The 17,149-nt window shown below is 64.5% G+C and overlaps 4 protein-coding genes across 4 annotated transcripts; all 4 read right to left on the minus strand.

Moving 5' to 3' along the window:
- Positions 1-722: 722 nt before the first annotated feature.
- Positions 723-1,123, minus strand: LOC109154926 (octapeptide-repeat protein T2-like; the record flags this gene model as incomplete). The annotated part of the gene is made up of 1 exon (XM_019302689.1): positions 723-1,123. A coding segment is annotated over exon 1 (401 nt), but the record flags the coding sequence as incomplete, so codon positions are not given.
- A 576-nt stretch (positions 1,124-1,699) lies between these two features.
- Positions 1,700-2,311, minus strand: LOC109155021 (myosin heavy chain IB-like). The gene has a single exon (XM_019302778.1). The coding sequence runs from the start codon at positions 2,309-2,311 to the stop codon at positions 1,700-1,702; it is 612 nt and encodes a 203-aa protein (XP_019158323.1).
- Positions 2,312-5,118: 2,807 nt separating this feature from the next.
- LOC109155100 (spore wall protein 2-like) lies at positions 5,119-5,799 on the minus strand. Its single transcript, XM_019302864.1, has 2 exons — positions 5,564-5,799; positions 5,119-5,512 (listed from the first exon to the last, which is right to left on the minus strand). Exons 1-2 carry the CDS (start codon positions 5,797-5,799, stop codon positions 5,119-5,121), a joined length of 630 nt encoding a protein of 209 aa, XP_019158409.1.
- Positions 5,800-6,376: 577 nt separating this feature from the next.
- Positions 6,377-17,098, minus strand: LOC109155172 (filaggrin-like; the record flags this gene model as incomplete). The annotated part of the gene is made up of 2 exons (XM_019302913.1): positions 6,377-12,447; positions 12,700-17,098. Coding segments are annotated over 2 exons (10,470 nt in total), but the record flags the coding sequence as incomplete, so codon positions are not given.
- Between the last annotated feature and the right edge of the window lie 51 nt (positions 17,099-17,149).

Raw genomic sequence — 17,149 nt, forward strand, 5'->3', positions numbered from 1 at the left:
TTCTCCTCGCCCTCCCTTCTCTCCGCTGCCTTTCTTTCCCCGCTTCGTTGGCTCTTCCCCTTGCCCCTTCCCGTCCTCTTTTTCGCCCCCCCTCGCCCCTCCCCGTTGTGCTCCCCTCTTCCTTTGTCCGGCCCGTTGCCCCTCCCCTCCCCCTTGCCGCTCTCCTCTGTCCCCCCTCTCCGGCTCTGCCGCTTCCCCTTCCCCTCTCCCCTTCTCCCCCTCCCCGGCTCTCTTTGCTTGCCTCTCCCCCCCTGCCGCCTTGCCGCCCCGCGGCGTGCGCCGCCCGCGCCCCGCTCGCCTCCCGTGCCCCCTTCCCCCGTGCTCGTGCTCCCCTCTTCCCGCGCCTTCGTCTGCCTCGTCTCCCCTCTCGTTGGCGCGCGCCCTCCCCTCCTTGTCTTTGTCCTTGTCGCCCGCGTCTCGCTGTGTGCCCCTCCTCTCGTGCGTGTCGCTGTGTGCCCCCCTCGTCGTTGCTCCGTGTCGCTGTGTGCCCGCCCCTTCGTTGGCGTTGCGTCTCGCTGTGTGCGCCCTCCTCGCGTTGCGTGTCGCTGTGTGCGCGCCCCTCGGCGTTGGGTGTCGCTGTGTGCCCGCCCTCCGGCCGCCGTGCCTGTGTCGCCCTTGTTCCCTCTTGTCCCTGTGTGTGGCCCCTCGTGCCTTTCTCCTCGCCGTGCCCGGCGCCCCGTGGCCTCGGCCGCTTCCGCCCCTTCCGCCCCCCTCTCCCTTGCCTCTCTCCTTTCCCTCCCGCCCTTCCTTCTTTGCTCTCTCTCTCTCTCTCCTCCGCCTCCCCCGTTTCCTCTTCCCCGTTCCTCTTCCTCCTCCGGGTTTCGTGTGTTCTCCCGTCTGCCTGTGCCTCCCCCTTCTCGCGCTTCCCTCTGCTTTCTTCTCCGCCCGTTTGCCGTGTTGCCTGTCCCGTCCCCCGGCGCCGTGCTCCGCTCTTTCTTTCCCCTCTTGCCTCTTGTTCTTCTCTCTTGCGTGCCCCCTCTCCTTTCTCTCTTCCCGCTCTCTCTGTCCCTTTCCCTCTCCTTTGTCCCCTCCTTCCCTTCCCCTGCCCCTTCCTTCCTCTTGGGCCCCTTTCCTCTTCTTCCGCTGTGCCCGCTCCCCCTTGCTCCTCTTTCCTTCGTTCCATCGCGTTGCCGTTCCCGCCCCGCGTTCTTTCCTTTGCCCCCGCTTAGCCCGTCTCATTCCCCCACCCACCCCCCCCCTACTCGCCTTTCCCACCTCTGGGCCCACCCCATCTGCCCTTCGTCCCCCTGGTCCCTCTGCTCCCTGCCGGCCCTCCTGGTCCTTGGCTTCGCCCCCTCCGTTCCGCTGCCCGGCGTCTCCCCGTGGCTCTTCGTGGCGTGGATCCGGTCGGCCTCGCGCTCGTCTTCCCCCTGCTCGCCCCCCTCCCTCCTTGCTCTTTGCTCTTCTTCTTCGTCCCTCTCGCTGTCGCATCTGGCGTTCTCCTACCCTGCGCCCCGTTTGCCTCCGGGTCGGAGCTCGCCCCCTCGTCTGTCGTCCCGGCCGTCTCTTCACCTTCTCCCCCCGGGTTTGTCGCCCTGTCTCCCCATTGTCGTTCTTCCGTGCTCTGCCGGCCGCCGTGGTCGCTCGTTCTTTCCCCCCGACGGCCCCCCCCCGCCCTCGTTCTGCTCGCCTCTCGCTTTCGCTCCCCTTCGTGCCCCTCCTTCTGCCCCGGTCCCCGCGGGTCGCGCGGCCTACTCTCTCAGCCTACCGCTCTTGTGCCACCCCGGCCCGACCTGGGGCGTGGGCCGTCTCGACGGTCGCCCGGTCCGCCCTCTCTCTTCGCCCTTGGTCGCCTCCCTCCCGCCCTTCCTCCCGTCGTTTCTCCCACTGCTCCCCGTCCTCGCCCTGGCTTTCCTGCCCCCGCGTCTTCGGCGTTCGCTGGCACCGTCGGTTGGCCCGTGACGCTTCCCGGTCCCCCGTTTTCCGTTTGCCTCTTCTCTGCGCTTTTCTTGCCTTTTTCGTTTGCCCTGGTCCGCTCTTCCCTGCCCTTCCCTTCCGCTCCTCTTCCTCTTCCACCCCTCTCTTCCTCTCTTTTCCACCTCTTCTCTTTCTCCCCTTTCCTGTCCCCCGGCCCCTTCGGTTGCTTTCTTCCTTTGTGGCCGTTCTCCGCTCCCCGTCCCCGCTGCGCGTTTCCCCCGCGCCCCCTCTGTCCGTCGTGCGTCTGCGGTTGTCGTCCCTCCCCCCCTGTCCTGACCCTTCCCATCCGGCCCCCTCGTCTGCTTGCTTCCCGCGTTTCTGTCTTTTCCTTTGTTCTTGTGTCCCCGCTCGTGCCTCCTCTGGTTGCTTCCTGGCCCCCTTTTTGCCCTGCCATTTTCGCCTCTTCTCCTGGCCCTTCCTTCTCCCCCGCCCCGCCCCCCATCCAGTTGTGAGCCAACCTCCTTGTGCCTAGCCCCGCCGCCCGCCCCTCCTCTCCTCCCCCTCCTATGCATTCCTCCCTCCTCTTCTCCCCTTATGGCTGCGCTCGCGCTGCTGCTGTTTGCCCTTCACTCTTGTCCCCCTTCCCCCTTTGCTCCTCCTCCCCACGTCCTCTTCCCGCCCGCTCTCCGTCCCTTCGTGTTGCCCTTCCCTCCCTGTTTGCCGTCCGGCCTTCTGGCGTTGTTGGAGCTTTGCCCTTGCCGCCCCCCTGCCGCCTGCCCCGGCCCAGGTGCCCCCCTCCTCCCTTTCCCGCTTAGGGCCGCCCCTCTTTTCCTTCCTTCCTGCCCGTGCCCCTTTTCGGCCTTTTCTTTCTCCTCCTCCTCTCCGTTCTTCGCCGTCTCCGTTCTCCCTCCCCGCGCCTTTTCTCCATTTCTTCTCCCCCCTCCGCTTTCCTGTGCTCCCCCCTGCTCACGTCGTTGCGTGTAATCCCTTCTCCGGCTACATCACTCTCTGCTTTCTTCTCCCGCATCTCCTCCCCGTGTCCCGTTGCATGCACCGTCCGTCCCGCTGGTCTTCCCCCCCCTTTCCCTGGCTTCGGGTGACCGACACATTGGCCCTGGCCTTCTTCCTTTGGCTGCCTTCCCTCGCCCCACCCTCGCCTCCTCCTGCCGCCCCTTCTTGCCGTTCCCCCCCTCCTTTCCCCTTCCCTTTTCGTTTCGTTTCCTCTGCGTGTTCTGCTTTCTCCCCTTTTTCTGTGTCCCCGCTCCGTTCCCACCCGCCTCCTCGGCGCTAACTCCTCCACCTGTTCTCCGCTCTCGCTTTCTGTTTTCCCTGGGCCCGCTTTTTCTTATGCGCTTGCTTGTCCTTTTCTTCTGTCCTGCCTCGTGTGCCACCCTTCTGGGTTTGCTTTTGCTTTTGCCGCCTCCTTGCCCTGCTCCCGTCTCCCCGGCATTGCCCCCCTTGGTCGCCTGCCGCCCCCTTTGTTACTGCTTCCCGCGCGTTTCCCCGCCCCCGTCCCCGCCCGCCCTCGTCCGCCTCCACTCTCTTGTTTTTCCTTCCTTGTTCCGATGTCCTTCCTTGGTTGCTTTCTTCTGCCTCTCTCCCTCCCTCTTTGCCTGTGTGCTCTGGTGCCCCGGCCCTCTTGTCCGTTCGCTGCTCCGTCCCCCCGTCTCCCTCCCCCTCCGTTGGCTTGTTTGCCCTTGCCCTTTGCTCCCGCTCCTCTCCCCTCTTTGCCTCTCTTTGCTCCTCTTCCTCCTCTTTTCTCCTCCTTTGTTTCCTTTCCTTTCTCCTCGCGCCCCGTATCCCCCTCCCCCGTCACTCCCAGCTCCTCTCCGCGCCCCCTTCCCCGCTTGATGCCCGGGGCCGCTTAGCCTTCTCCCCCCTCCATTCCCTCTCCCGGCCCTCCTCCGCTTTAGTCCGTCCTCCGCCGGGCCCTTCCTGGCGTCGCCTAGGTGTCCGCCGCTCCGTTCGTCCGGTCTTGCGATTGTCGGTCTCCCCCCTTTTGCCCGCGCGCGGTCTGCCCGCGCTCCCTTCTCTCCTCCCTGCCCCTTCCCTTGCTTTGCCCCCTCGGGCGTCGCCCCTTCGGCCCGCTCCCCCTGGTCCCTCGCATCGGGTTTCCCTCCGTGGCTCGCCCTCGCGCATTTTCGCTAGCCTCCCCGACGTCTATGTGTTGCCGGTATCCTGTTGCCCCCTGCTCTCCCTCTTCGGCCTTCCGCGCCCTTCCTACCCGCGCCCCTGGTCGCACCGTTCAGCCCCCGCGCAGTTTGTCGCCTTTTGTCACCGCGTCCGGCGTCCGCCCTCCTCGGGTGTCGCTCGCCTCCCCTTCGGCCCACGGGCCGGTGGCGCCCGCCCTCGCCCCCTCCTTCGCTGGCCTCCCGCCGCCGCTCCCCGCGCCCGCGGTGCTTGGCTCGCTCCTTGCCTCCCTCCTCTCGGCGCTCCCGGACCCCCGCCCCGCCGCGGCCCCTGGGCGCCCCGTTCCGCTTCCGCTTCTGGCCTTCGCCGCCCCAGTCCCGTTGCGGTCCTCCGTACTGCCTCCGCTGGCCCCTGATTGTCCGCCGGGCCGAGTGTTGGTCCGCTCGGTGTGTGCCCGTCTCGCGGGGGGGGTGCCTCGCCTTTCCCGCTTTTTCCCCTTCCCTCCCTCTTTGTCCCTTCCCTCTCCGTCCCCCGTCCGCGCCCGTTTCCTGCCCCGCGGCCCTCCTCGTCCCGCGTTTGCCCCCCTCGTCCTTCCGTGTGCGTCTCCGTCCGTCTCGGGCGGGTCCCCTGCTCTGTCCGTGCCCGCTCTTCTGCTCTCCAGCCGCTGGTCCTCCCTCTCTCCCTCACCCTCTTCCCGCTTGTCCTCCCTCTCGTCTCCCGTCGCCCGTTGCCGCCTGTTCCCTGCCCCGTCCCCCTTGCTTCGCCTCCTCCCTCTTTCCGCTGCGCCGTTTGCGTCCCTGCCTCCGTGCGCGCCCCCCTCCCCCGGCTGCTCCGCTTCCGTGTGCCCGTCCCCGCGGTTCGTCGGCCTGCGCTCGCATCGCATCTCGCCCCTCTGTCCGTGCGGTCTGTCCCTGCGCGCGGCCCTTTCTCGTGGTTCGGCCGTGGCGTCCTCTTCCTCGTCCCCTTTTCTCATTTCCCGTCTCGGCGCACCTTCCCTTTTTTCCCACCCCCCGTTCCCCTCGTGCCCCGTGGTCCCCCGGCCCTTCTTCCGGCTGTCTTGCCCCCCGCTCCCCCCCCTCCGCGTGTCTCGCCCCCCGCTCCCCTCCCTCCGACGTCTTTCGCCCTCCGCTCTCACTCCCCGCCCCCCTCCGTGTTTTGCCCCCCGCTCACCCTTCGCCCCTCCCGTGTTTTGCCCCCCGCTCCCCTCCTCGCTCTTTTGCCCCCGCTCTCCTCTTCCCCCTTTCCCCATCCCCGCTTTGTCTTTCTCATCTCCCCCTCGCTTTGCGCCTTCTTCGCCTGTCTCTTTCCCTGTTGCGCCCTCGCCCTTTTGCCTTTTCCTTGTCTTCTCTTGTTTTCTTCTGTGTACTTGCTCCCCTCGCTATTGTCTTCCCGTCTTCCTGGCTTTTTCTCCTCCCTCCCCTCTATCCCGTTGGCGTGGGCTCCTTGCTCTTTGCACTCTTTGCCTCTTCCTCGCCTGCTCTTGTTGCCCTCGTCGATCTTCCCTATGCTTTGCTTTGTCCCTTGCCTGCCCCCGTCCTTTCTCCCCTCTTTCTCGCTTGCATTTCTCCCCTCTTACTTTCTTGTCCTTTGCCTCTCCCCGCCTCTTTGCCCTCCCTTCCTCTGCTCGCCTTTTCTCGCGCTCCGTTTTTCTCTTCCTGCTCTTCCTCCCTCTTTTTCCGTCTGCTCCCTGTCTTTCCGGCCCTTTTGGCTCTTGTGGCCTGTGGGTGGCCTTGCGCTCCCTCCTTCGCCTTCTCCCTTTCTGCTCCTCTTGCTCTCTTTGCCCCCTTGTGCTCCTTTGCCCCTTGTCCCCATCGTCTAACTTGCCTTTGCGCCTTTGCCTTCTCTTTCGCTACTTCTCTTTTTGTCCGGGCCCCCCCTTTTTGGGTTTTTTTTTTTTTCGGGGGGCCCTTCTTTTCGGTTTTTGGCCACTATTGTGCATTCTTCAGCCTTGTGCTCCTTTCGGCCGCCCTTGTGCTTCTAATCGCCGCCATTGGTCCCCTTGTGCTCCTTTGGTGCGCCTCGTGGCTCCTTCGGCCCCCTGGTGCTCTTTGCTCCGCCTCTGGCATCCTTCGCCCAGCCTTGTGCTCCTTTGCCCCCAATCGTGCTCCTTCCGCCCCCTTATGCTCTTTGCAGCCCCCACTCGCGCTCCTTCTCACCACCCTCTGCCTCCCTCTCCGTCTTTGGGGGGGCCTCGCTATTCGGGTGTGCTCGTTCGCGTCCGGCCCTCTCCCTTTCGCCGTTCCGCCCTCCCGTTCTTCTTTGGCCCCGCCCTTGCTTTTTTTCTGCGTTCTTTCCCTGCTGCCGTACTCGCGGCCCCCTTCATTATCTCCCTTCATTTTGTTCTTCTCTGGTCGCTTCTTCTGCTTTCCCTCTTTAATGATTTCTGCTCTTAGTCCCCCGCCATTCCCCCCTCCGGGGCTCTCCCGCTCCCTTTGGCTCCTCCCCCTTCCCCCCCTCTTCCTCTCCCTTTTCCCCCTTTTTGCTGCCGCCCCCCCTCTCCTCCGTCCTTTGGCTTGTCTTTTCCCCCCTTCTTTTTCCCCCGCTTTTCTTTCCTTGCCCTCGCCCCGCTGCGTTTCCCCCTGCTTTTGCCTCTCGGCCCGGTCTTTTTCGCCCCTCTCTTCCTCTTTCGCCTTTTTGGCCTTTTCCTGCTCCTGCCTTTTTGCCTTTTTCCCCTTTCTGCGCTTTGCTCCCCTCTCCGCTCCCCTGTTCCCTTTCCCGCCCCCTCCTCCCCTTCCGCCCCCTTCCTCGCCTCCTCCCCCGCTCCTTCGCCTCCTTTCCCCTTGTTTCCTGGGTTCCTGTCCCGTGGCCCCCCCCCCTTGTGCCCCTCCTCCCCCTCCTCTCCTCCTTTGTTTCTCCTTTCCTTCGCCCCTTGTTCTCTGGTTCTGCCCCTCCCGCCCTTGTCCCTCCTGGCCTCCGTTGTTGCCTCCCTGCCCCCCTGCCTCGTCGTTGCCTGCTTCCGTGCTGTTGTTCCCGGGCCGTCTCCCTTCTTCCTCCCCTCTGCTGCCCTCTTCTCGCCTTTTTCCCTCTTGTCGCTCGGCCTCCTTGCCTTTGCTGTCGTCCCTTTCGCCCCCTGCTCCTCCCGGCTCTCGCCTCGCTTTGCCTTCTTCTGCCTTTTCCCTTGCCCCCCCCCTGTTTTGCTCCCTTCGGCCCCCTTTTCTTCCTTCCTTTTGGTCGCTCCTTCCCCGTCCCCCCTTTGGCCTTTCCCCTCTCCCCTCTCTTCGGTGTGGCTTCCCCCTCCGCGCTGCCCGGTTGTCCCCCTTTCTTTGCTCCCTGTTTCCTCCTGCCCCCCCCCTCTCCCGCCCCGCCCGGTTCGTGGTCTTTGCCCTGCTTGCTCCTCCTGGCCTGCCCGCTTCCCCCCCCCCGCCCCCCTCTTCCCTCCTCCTCTTCTTGGTGCCTTTCTTCCCGCCGCTCTGCCTCCTCCCCCTCTCCTCCTGCTTGTGCCCCCCTTTCTGGCTCGCCCTGGCCGTCCTCCTCCTCTCCCTCCTGCCTTCCCCCTGCCTGCCTCTCTCTTCCCCCTTTTTGGCGTCCTCCCGCGTGTCTGCCCCGCTTCCCGCCGCGCTGCCCTGGCTTCGGCCTCTTCTCCTCTGCCCCCGCCGGCCGCCCCCTTTGGTGTTGCCCTGCGCTGCGCTCCGTGTGGCCCTCCCTCCTCTGCTTTTCCTGTTGCTGCCCCCCTTGCGCCTCCCTTGGCTTTGGCTTCCCGGCCCTTGCTTCCTTTGCCTTTCCCGCCTTCTTGCGGCTTTGCGCCCGTTGGCTGTCGCCCTCCTTGCGTTGCCCTTTGCCCTTTGTCTTCCCCCTCCCCCTTGTCTCTCCCGTGCTTGGTGGGTCTCCTCCCCTGTTGTTGCCTTCTCCGCTTTTCCTCCCCGCTGCTTTCGCCTTTTCCCCCTTGCGTCTTGCCCCCTTGCTCCCCCTGCGTGTCGCTCCCTTGCCCCCTGCTTCTCCCTTCGGTCCCCCGGCTTCGTCCCCCTTTCTCCCGCTTTTTCCCTTTCTCCTTTGTCGGTTGTGCCCTCCCGTTCTTGCTCTTCTCGGGCTTGCGGGCCCCCCCTTGCTCCTTCTTGCGCCCCCTTGCTTCCCGCCTGTGCGCTTGCGCTTGCTTTTCCCCTCTGCTTTCCTTCCCTTTCCGGCGTGTGTCCCCGTGCGTGTCCCCTGTGCCCTTTCTGCCTTGCCTGCTTGCCTTTCCTCCGTCTGTTGCCTCGCTTGCCTGGCCTTTTGGTCTTGCCTTCTTTCCGTGCGCTTCCCCCCCTCCCCTCCTCTCCGCCCCTCTCCCTCCCTGTCCCCCCTCCGTGCCCTTTTCTTCCCCCTTCCTTGTCCCCCTTCGCCCTCTCCCCTCGCCCTCTTCTTCCGTCGGCCTCTCTCCTTGGCCCTGTGCCGTCCCCCGTCGCTTCGGCCCCTTTGGCTTTCCTTTCTTCCCCCCTGCTCCCTTCCCCGTCGCCCCCCGGTTGCCTGGCCCCCCTCCCCCTTGCCCCTCCCCTTTCCTGCCCCTCCTTCTTCTTCCTGCCTCCTTGGTCCCTTCTGTCCTCCCCTCTTGCTCCGGCCCCCGTCTCCCTTTTCTCCCCTTTCGGCCTCTTCGGTCTTCCTTCCCTCCTCCCCCGTCCCGTCCCTCCCCTTGCTGCCTCTCCTCCTTCCCCCTTGTTTCCCCTTCGGCCCTTTGGGCCCCCGGCTTTCCGCCCTTTGGCTTGCCTTTGGGTTCCGCCTTGTGGTCGGCTTTTGGCTTGTGGTCGGGCTTTCGGCTTGCGGTCGGGTTCTGGCTTGTGTTTGGCTTTTGGCTTGCTGTCGGGTTTTCCTGGGCTTGCGCGGGTCGCCCCCGCCTTTCTGCCCCTGGTCCTTTTTCTCGCCTGGCCTCCCTCTCGGCTTCCTCTTTCTTTTGGCCTTTCCCTCCGTTGCCCTTCCTGCTCTTTCCCCCGCTTCTCTTCCTCCCCCCGGCTTCTTTGCCCTCCTTGGTCCCCCTTTTCCTTTTGCTCCTCTCCCCCTGCGCCCCCGCCCCCTCGCTCTCGGTTGCCCTTCCCCTTCCTTCTTTTTGCCCCTTTCCCCCCGTGTGCCCTTCGGCTCCCGCTCCGCTTCCTCCCGTCCCCCTCCCCCCTTCCTGCTCGCCTGCCCTCTCCCCTTCTTCCGGGTGCTCTCTCCTCCCTCCTCTTCCTTTGCCCCCCCCCTTTGTCGCGCCTTTTCCCTCGCCTTTCCTCCTCCCCTTCCCCTCCGCTTTTTGCCCGGCCCGCTTTGGTTCGCGCGCCGCCTTCTCCTTCCGCCTTTCTGTCCCCCTTTCCGTCTGCTCCTCTGTGTGCCCCTCTCCGTCCCCCCGTGGTTGTTCTGGCCTCGCTCTCGGCCGTCCCCCGGTTGTGTGTCCCTCGTGTTCCTCCCTGGTGCTGCGCGTTCCCTTCCCGGTGGCCTCCCTGGTCCCTCCCCCCCCTTGGCCTTCCTCTCCCCTCTGCTCCCTCTTCCTCCTCCCCTCCCTGCGTCTGCGTCCGCCCCTCCCCTCCTTCGCTTGCTTTGTTGCCGTGCCTTGGCTGCTTCTTTGTGCCCGCTGCGCGTTCTCGGCTTCTTTGCGGCCTCCTTGCGGGTCCCCCCTTCCTCCGGCCTTGCTTCCCCCTGCTCGCTTTGCCGGTTGCGTTGTGTGGTGTGTTCTTCCTTCGGTTGCGCGCTTGTCTCTCCCCTGGTGGCCCTCCTGTGCTTGCTCTTTTTCGGCGCTTTGCGGGCTTGCGCCTTTTGGCCGCCGCGGTTTGTCTTTCGGCTCTGGCCGCTGCCCGCTTTTGCGCGTTTTGCGTGTCCTGGTGGCTTCTTCCCCCCGCTTGGGTCGCCGGCGGTGTCTTTCCCCCCCTCTCCTCCCCCTTCCCTGTTGCCTTTTCCTCCGTGCGGGGTCTTTTTGCTCTTCCCCTCGCTTCCCCCTTTGCCCTCCCTGCTCGTTCGTTTCGGTTCTCTCTTCTCCCTCCCCTTTGTCTGCTGCTGTGGCGCCCCCCCTTTCGCTCCTCGGCCTGCTTTTCCCTGCCCTCCCCTTCCTCGCGCCCTCCCTCTGTTCGCCCCTCCTCTGTCTGTCTCTCCCCGTTTTTCTGTCGCTGGCCGCCCGCGCCCTCTCTTCTTTCTCGCCTCTTTCTTCGTGCCCCCTCCCCTCCCCGGTGTTCTCCTTTCCGCCCTTCTCTCCTCCCCCCCTCTTCTCCCTCTTCCCTGGTCCGCTTTGGCCTCTCTCCTGCTTTCTCCTTGTCCTCTCTGTCTCTCGCTCTCCGGTTCGCCCGCCTCTCCGCCTCTGTGCTTTCCCCCTTTCCTCGCTCTCGGTGCCTTCCCCGCTGTGCCCTTTTTGCCTGTGTGCCCCCTCGGCCCGCCCCTTTCCCTCCGCTCCCGTGTCGCCCTTTCCGCTGCCCCTTGCGCTTCTCCTTCCCTCGCGTTTCGCCCCTTCGCTCCCTTCCCTCCTGCCCCTTTCGTGTCTCCTTTCGCCCCTCTTGCTTCCCCCCGCGGCTTTGTGCGCCTCTCCGCTCCTTGCTTCTCGGTCGGGCTCTCTTCGCTTGCTCCTTCCTTCTTTTCCCCTGCTCCCGGCTCCCCTGCTGTCTCCCCTCCCTGTGTTTTGTTCTTGCCTGTCCCCCGGGCTTGTGTGTTCTGGCCTCGCCCTTGTCTTGTCCCCCCTCTCTTGCCCTTTTCCCCCTTCCCGCCCTCCTCTTTCCGCTGTTGTTTCCTCCCCCGCCTTTGCGCCCCCCCCTTCCCGCCGCTCTCTCTTCCGCTTCGGCTGTCCTTGTCGCTCTGGCGTTTTGCTTTTTGCTGCCCCCTGCCCCCCTCTTCCCCCTCCGCCCTGGCCCTGTTCCTGCGGTCCTTTTGCGCTCGCTTTTCCCTCCTGCCCCCTCTGCCTCTGCGCCCCCGTTCGTGTCCCCTTCCCTTCTTTGGGCTCCCCTCCTCCCCCTTGCCTGTTCCTTTTCGGTCTCGGCTGCTTTTCTTGGTCGCCCGCCCTGCCTCTCTTTTGGCTTTGCCTGGCCCCTCGCCCCTCCTCCCCCTGCTCCGCTCTCTCTGGTCGCCTTGCCGTGCGGTCTCGTCCTGCTCCCCTCCTTCCTCGCTCTTTTGTTTCGTCCCCGTCCTTGCCTTCCTCCTCTTTCTCTCCTCGTCCCGCTGTGCTCCTCGGGCTCTTGCTTGCGGCTTTTCCCTCTTGCCCCCTTTCTTTCTCCGCTCTTTTGTGTCTTTGGCCTGCTTGCTGCCTCTTCCTTCGCTTGCGTTGCTTTCCTTGTCGTCCCCGCCCGTCGTTCCCTCTCCCCTCCTGCTCCTCTCCCCCTTCTTCTGCCTGCGCTTCGCCCCTTTCTCCCCCCGCTTTTCTTCGTCCTTCCCCCGCTCCTCTCCTCCCCCTCCCTTTGTCCCCCTCCCCTGTGCTCCTTTTCTTGCCTTCTCCCTCCGGTTTTCTCCCCCCGGCCTTTTGTGCCCCCCCGTTCCTTCGGCCCGTTGCTCGGGTGTCCTCCCCCGCTCTCGGTGCTTGTTTTCCCCCTCTCCCGCCTTCTTTCCTCTGTCGCCCTTCTTCCTCTCCCCTTTTCCCTCGCCCCCGGGCGGTTGCTCCCGTCGCCTTCCTCTTCCCGTCCTCCGTTTCCCCTGCCCTTTTCCCGTCCCTTTGCTCGCCCGTGCCCTTCTTGTCTGCGGCCTCCGCTCGCCCTCTTCTGCTGGCTTCTCGTCTTGCCCCGGGTGCCCCTGTTTCCTCGCCCTCTCTGCCTTCTTCTTGTGCCTCTCCTTTTGCCCCTCCCGTGCTTTCTTTCGCCTGCCGCTTCCCTCCTCCTTCGCTTTCTTCCGCCGCCCCCTTTTGTTCCCCTTCCCTTGTCCTTTTCCGGTCTTGGCCCTCCTTCCCCTCCGTCCTTTCTCTTTCCCTTGCTCCCGCTCTTCTTGCCTTGCCTTGCTCCCCTCTGGCTCCCTTCGCGCTTCTTCCCTGCTTGTGGGCTCCCCCTGCGCCCGCCCCCCGCGCCTCCCGCTTTCTCCTTTGCGGCCCTTGTTTTTCCTCCTTCTCGTGGCTCTCCCCTCCCTCGCTCTGGCGGGTGCTTTTTGCGCCCTCTCCCGTCCGGTTGTCGGCTTGCCTGGGCTTTCCCCGTTTCCTTGTTCCGTCGGTCCGTTGGCGGTCGCCCCCTTTTGCTCCTCCGCTTGCTCTCCCCTTTGTGTCTTGCCTTGCGCGTTTTGCTTTTCCCCGTGTGCCTCTTCCTTGGCTTCCCCGTGTCCTTCCCTCTTGCCCTCCCTGTCCCCTTGCTCCCTCCCCTGTCCCCTTTGCTCTTTCCCGCTCTGTCCGTCTCCTTCCCTGCTTTTTCCCCTTGCCCCTCTTCCTGCTCCTTTTTGTTGCTTTGGGTTTCCTTCTTCTGCGCTTCCTCCCCTGTGCCCTGCCTTGCTTCTTCTCCCCCCCTTGCTTTCTTGTTCCCTCCTCTGCCTGCTTTGCTGGTCGCTGCCTCTCCCCCCCTCTTCCTTCCTCTGCCCGCTCCTCCCCGTCTTTCGCTCTGTTTTCCCCTTCTTCCGCCTCCCCCTTTGCTGCCCCCCGTCTGGCCCTCGTTGCGTTTCGGTTTTCTCCCTTTCCCTCCTTCGTCCGGCGTCTTCTTGTCCGCCTTGTGTCTCCCGCTCCGCTTTTGTGTGTCGCCCGCGGTGTTGCTTGCTTCCGCCCCCTCTCTTTTCGGTCGCTCGGCTGCCGTCCTCCTCCCTCGTGCGGCTTCTTTTCGCGTTCTCTTTCTTCTTTCGGCTCCCCCGTTTTGTTGCGGTGTCCGTGCGGCCGCTCCTTGCTGTCGCCTTCCTTGGGCCTTGCCGTCGGCTTCCTCCCTTGCTTCCCGCCCTCCGTTCCCCGCTCCGTTCGGCTTTTTGCCCTTTTCCCGTCTTTCTCCGTTTTGTCGTCGCTTCCGTCGCTCTGGCCCCTTTTGCTCCCCTTCCTTTTTCTTTTTGCGCCCTCTTGTCCCTGTGTCCCTGGCCCCGTCCTCCCCCCCCCTCGTGTCTCTTTCTTCCCCCTTCGCCTTGCTGGGTCTCCTGGCCCGCCTCGCTCCCTGTGTCGTCGCCTTCGCGGTCTTGTTGTCGCTTCTTGCGCTTTGGCTTTGCCCGCTGCCTTGCCTTGCTTTCCTCTTTGGCCCGCCTCCCCTCTTTGCTCTTTCTTGTCGCCCCTGTCGGGTCGCCCTTCCCCGCTTTGTTTCTTGCTCGCTTGTTGCTCGTCTTGCCGTTTCGCTGCTTCCCCTTCTTGTGCCCTTCCCCCCTTGTTGCGTGTGCGTTGTTTGCTCGTCGCCCCCTGCTTCTTTTGTTGTGTTCCCCTCCCCCCCGTCCCTCTTTTTCTTTCCTTCTTCCTTCGCGCCCCCCTTCTCCTGTGGCCTTCTTCTTCCCTTGGCCCTTCTCTTTGCCGCCCTCTCCTCGCTCTCCTTTGTCCCCCCCTTGCCTTGTCCTTCCCCCGTTGCCTTTTCGCCCTTCCCCCCGGCTCCCTCTTCGCTTTTCCCCCCTTTCGCCCTCTTGTCCCGCTTCCTTTTGTTCTGCCGTCTCGTTCCTTTCCCCCGCCTCCGCCTTTTGGTCCTTCGCTCTTTTTCCGCTTCCCCCGCCTTCGCTTTCTTTCCCGTCCTGTGTCTCGCCCCTCCCCTCTCGCCGTCCCCCCTTCCTGCCCCTCCTTCCCCCTTTTTCGGTCCCCCCTTGCCTTGGGTCCTTGGGTGTTCGTCCTTTTTGGTCCCCCCCTCCCCCTTGTCCTCCCTGCTCTCCGTTTCGGTGCTTGGTCCCCCTTCCCCCCTTCTCCTCCTCTTTCCTTTTTGCCCCCCTTTTTTGTGCCGGTTTTTGCCCCTTGCCTCGCTTTCTTGGCCCGTGGGCTCTCGCTTGTTTGCGGCCTCGTGCTCGCCTTCCCTCTGGCCTTCGTCCCTGGTTTCCTCTTCCCCCCCCTCTTGTTTCGCGGGCTCCCTCTCCCTGCCCCCTTCTCGGCTTTCTTCCCCTTTTCCTCTGCGGGCTTTGTGCCCTCGCCTCCTTGGTGTCTTTCCCTTTCGGCCCCCCCTTTTGTCCTTTTCGTCTCCTGTTTCGGCGCCCTCTTGTTTCTTTGCGGCTTCGGTCCTCCCCGTCTTCCTTTTGCCCTTCGTTTGGTCCCCCTTCCTTGTCTCCCTGTGCTTTCTTGCCCTTTTCCCCCTTTTCCTCCTTGGCCTTTCTTCTTCCCGTCGTCGTCGCCTTGGTCCCTTTCTTCGGCGGCTTGCGCCCCCGCTGGCTCCTCCCCCGTCCGGTTTTCTCCCTTGCGGGTTTTTGCCTCTTTCCCCTTTTGTCCCTTCTTTTGGCTGCCTGTGTCCCTGTTGCTCTCCCCTCTCTGCGGTTGTGTTCTCTCCCTTCCCTTGCTTTCCCCTCTTCTTGCCGCCCCTCCTTTTCTCTTTCCCGTCTTTCCCTTCCCGTCGCGCCTTTTGCCCTTTTTCCTTTCCTTGCTCTTTTTCCCGCCTCCGCTGCTTCTTGCGCTCTTTGCGTTGCGCGTGCGTGTCCCTTCCGGTTTGCCCTTCTTCCCTTCCGTGCCCGCCGGCCTCTCTCGCCCTGCCGCCTTCCCGCGTCCTCCGCTTTCGCTGTTCCCTCCTTTTCTTCCTGTCCCTTTGCCCTCCGCCCCCTGTCCTCGTCGTGGTGTCGTTGTTGGCGCTGCTCCTGCCCCCCTTGCCTTGTCCTCCTTTGCGGTGTCCCTTTCCTCCCTTGCCGCTTCTTCTGCCTCCCTTCTTTCCCGTGGGTCCCTGCTGCGTGCTTTTCTTCTCTTCCTTTGTCCTCTTTTCTCTTTGGGCTTGCCTTCTTCCTGTTGCGCGGTTCGTCCCCTTTGTGTCTTGCCTTTTCCTTCCCTTGGGCTGTGGCCCCCTTGCTGCCCCGTGTCCCGGCTTTCTCCCGTTGTCCCCCCTTTGCCTCTTCCTCCCTCCTTTCTTTCTTCGCCTTCTTTCGTTGTCTTCCCTGCTTTCCCTTGTGGCTTTTTCTTGTCGTTGCTTCTCTTCCTGCCTTTCCTGCCTTTCTTGCCCCCGCGCGCCCCTTGCTCCTTCGGCCCTCCTTCCCCCTTTTGTCCTGCCCTTGCGGTTGCTGGTTGCTCGGCTCTCCGCGCGTTGTTCTTTTCTTCCTGCTCTTCCTCTCCTCTTGCTTTCCTCTCCCCTTCCTCCGCTTTTCGCTCCCTCCCGCGCTTCTCGGTTGCTCGGGTTTTTCGCTCCCTCTGCTCTCTCCTGGCCGTGCCCTTCCTGTCCCCTGTCGCTGGTCGCCCCCGTCGCCTTTTGCGTGCGCTTTCTTTTTGCTTCCTCTCTTTTCCCCGCTCCTTCCTCTCTCCTCCGCTTTTGGCCCCTCTTGTTTCCCTGTCGGTCCTCTTCTCGCCGTTTCGCCTTTTGCCCTCCTCGCCTTTCTTTCCTGCTCTCGTGCGCTTCTTCTCCTTTTCTTGTTCGTCTCCTTCCCCCCTTTGCCTGCGCGTTTCCCCCCTTCCTTCGCGGCTTGCCCCTTTCGCCCTTTTGGCCCTCTCGTGTCCTCGCTCGCTTTCCCCCCCTCTCCTTGGCCCTCTTGTCCCCGTTCTTTCTTGTTCTCTCTTCCCGCGCCCCTTCCCCTTTCGGTTTTGGCCTGTCTTGTGGCGTGTCCCTTGTTTGTCCGGCTGCCGTGTTGCCTTGCCCCTCTCCCTCGGCCCCCTCGTCCCCCTTCCCCCCTTTCCTCCTGTCCTGCGGCTCCCTGTCCCTGCCTGCGCCTTTTCCCCTCCTCCCCTTTTTCTCCGGCCCCTCCTCCCTTTTGGGCCCGCGCCCTCTCTCTTTTCCTCCTCTTGCTTTTTCGCGCTCTGTCTCGCCGTCCCCCTTGCCTCCCCTCGCCCCCGCTCTGCTCCCCCTTGTTGGTCCCGCTCGGGTGGTGCCCGTCTCGCGGGGGGGGGGGGTGCCTCGCCTTTCCCGCTTTTTCCCCTTCCCTCCCTCTTTGGTCCCTTCCCCTCTCCGTCCCCGTCCCTCGCGTCCGTTTGCCCTGCCCCGCGGCCTCCTCGTCTGTCCGCGTTCTGCCCCCTCGTCCTTCCTTGCCGTCTCCGTCCGCTCGGTCCCGCTGCTCTGTCCCGTGCCCGCGCTCTCTTGCCTCTCTCCCGGCGCTGGTTCCCTCCCTCTCTCCTCCCCTCTTCCCGCTTGTCCCTCCCTCTCGTCTCCCGTCGCCCGTGTGCCGCCTGTTCCCTGCCCCCCGTCCCCCTTGCTTCGCCTCCTTCCCTCTTTCCGCTCGCGCCGTTTGCGTCCCCTGCCTCCGTGCCCCCCCCTCCCCCGCCGCTTCCGCTTCCCTGTGCCTCGTCCCCGGGTTCGTCGGCTCCGCTCGCTCGCTCGCGCCCCTTCTGTCCGTGCGGTCTGTCCCTGCGCGCGGCCCTTTCTCGTGGTTCGGCCGTGGCGTCCTCTTCCTCGTCCCCTTTTCTCCTTTCCCGTCTCGGCGCCTTCCCTCTTTTCCCCCCCCCGTTCCCCTCGTGCCTCCGCGCTCCCCCGCCCTTCTTCCGGCTGTCTTGCCCCCCGCTCCCCCCCCTCCGCGTGTCTCGCCCCCCGCTCCCCTCCCCTCCGCGTCTTTCGCCCCCCGCTCTCCTCCCCGCCCCCTCCGTGTCTTGCCCCCCGCTCCCCTTCGCCCCTCCGCGTGTTTTGCCCCCCGCTCCCCTCCCTCGCGTCTTTTGCCCCCCGCTCTCCTCTTTCTCCCCTTCCCCTCCCCGGTCCTTGTCTCTCTCTCCCCCTCGCTTTTGCGCCTCTTCCGCCTCCGTCTCTCCGCCTCTTTGCGCCCTTGCCCTTTTGCCTTTTGCCCTTGTCTTGCCTTCTCTCGTGTTCTCTTGTCTTCTCCCTCTCTTTGTCTTCCCGTCTTCCTGGCTTTTTCTCGGCCCTCCCCTCTCTCCGTTGGCGTGGGCTCCTTTGCTCTTTGCCTTTTGCCTCTTCCTCGCCTGCTCTTGTTGCCCTCGTCGCTCTTCCCTTTTGCTTTGCTTGTCCCCTTGCCTGCCCCCTCCTCTTTTCTCTCCCCTTGCTTTTCTCGTTGTTTCTCCCCTCTTCTTTTCTTGTCCTTTGCCTCTCCCCCGTCTCTTTGCCCTCCCTTCCTCTGCTCGCCTTTCTTTCTCGGCTCCGTTTTTCTCTTCCTGTCTTCCTCCCTCTTTTTCCGTTCTGCTCCCCTGTCTTTCCGGCCCTTTTGGCTTCTTGTGGCCTGTGGGTGCCTTGGCCTCCCTTCCTTCGCCTTTCTCCCCTTTCTGCTCCTCTTGCTTCTTTGCCCCCTTGTGCTCCTTTGCCTTGCCCCTCGTGCTCCTTGCCTT

The sequence above is a fragment of the Ipomoea nil genome, unplaced genomic scaffold (genome assembly GCF_001879475.1).
Source record: "Ipomoea nil cultivar Tokyo-kokei standard unplaced genomic scaffold, Asagao_1.1 scaffold0115, whole genome shotgun sequence".
Taxonomy (NCBI): domain Eukaryota; kingdom Viridiplantae; phylum Streptophyta; class Magnoliopsida; order Solanales; family Convolvulaceae; genus Ipomoea; species Ipomoea nil.

Excerpts from the sequence above, each read along its gene's own strand:
- LOC109155021 (XM_019302778.1), bottom strand. The coding sequence starts at position 2,311 with ATGGCAGGGCAAAAAGGGGGCCAGGAAGCAACCAGAGGAGGCACGAGC.
- LOC109155100 (XM_019302864.1), bottom strand. The coding sequence starts at position 5,799 with ATGGGGACAAGGGGCAAAGGAGCACAAGGGGGCAAAGAGAGCAAGAGG. Across the intron at positions 5,513-5,563 it reads GAGAGGCAAAGGACAAGAAA|GCAAGGGACAAAGCAAAGCA; the intron begins GTAAGAGGGGAG and ends GGACGGGGGCAG.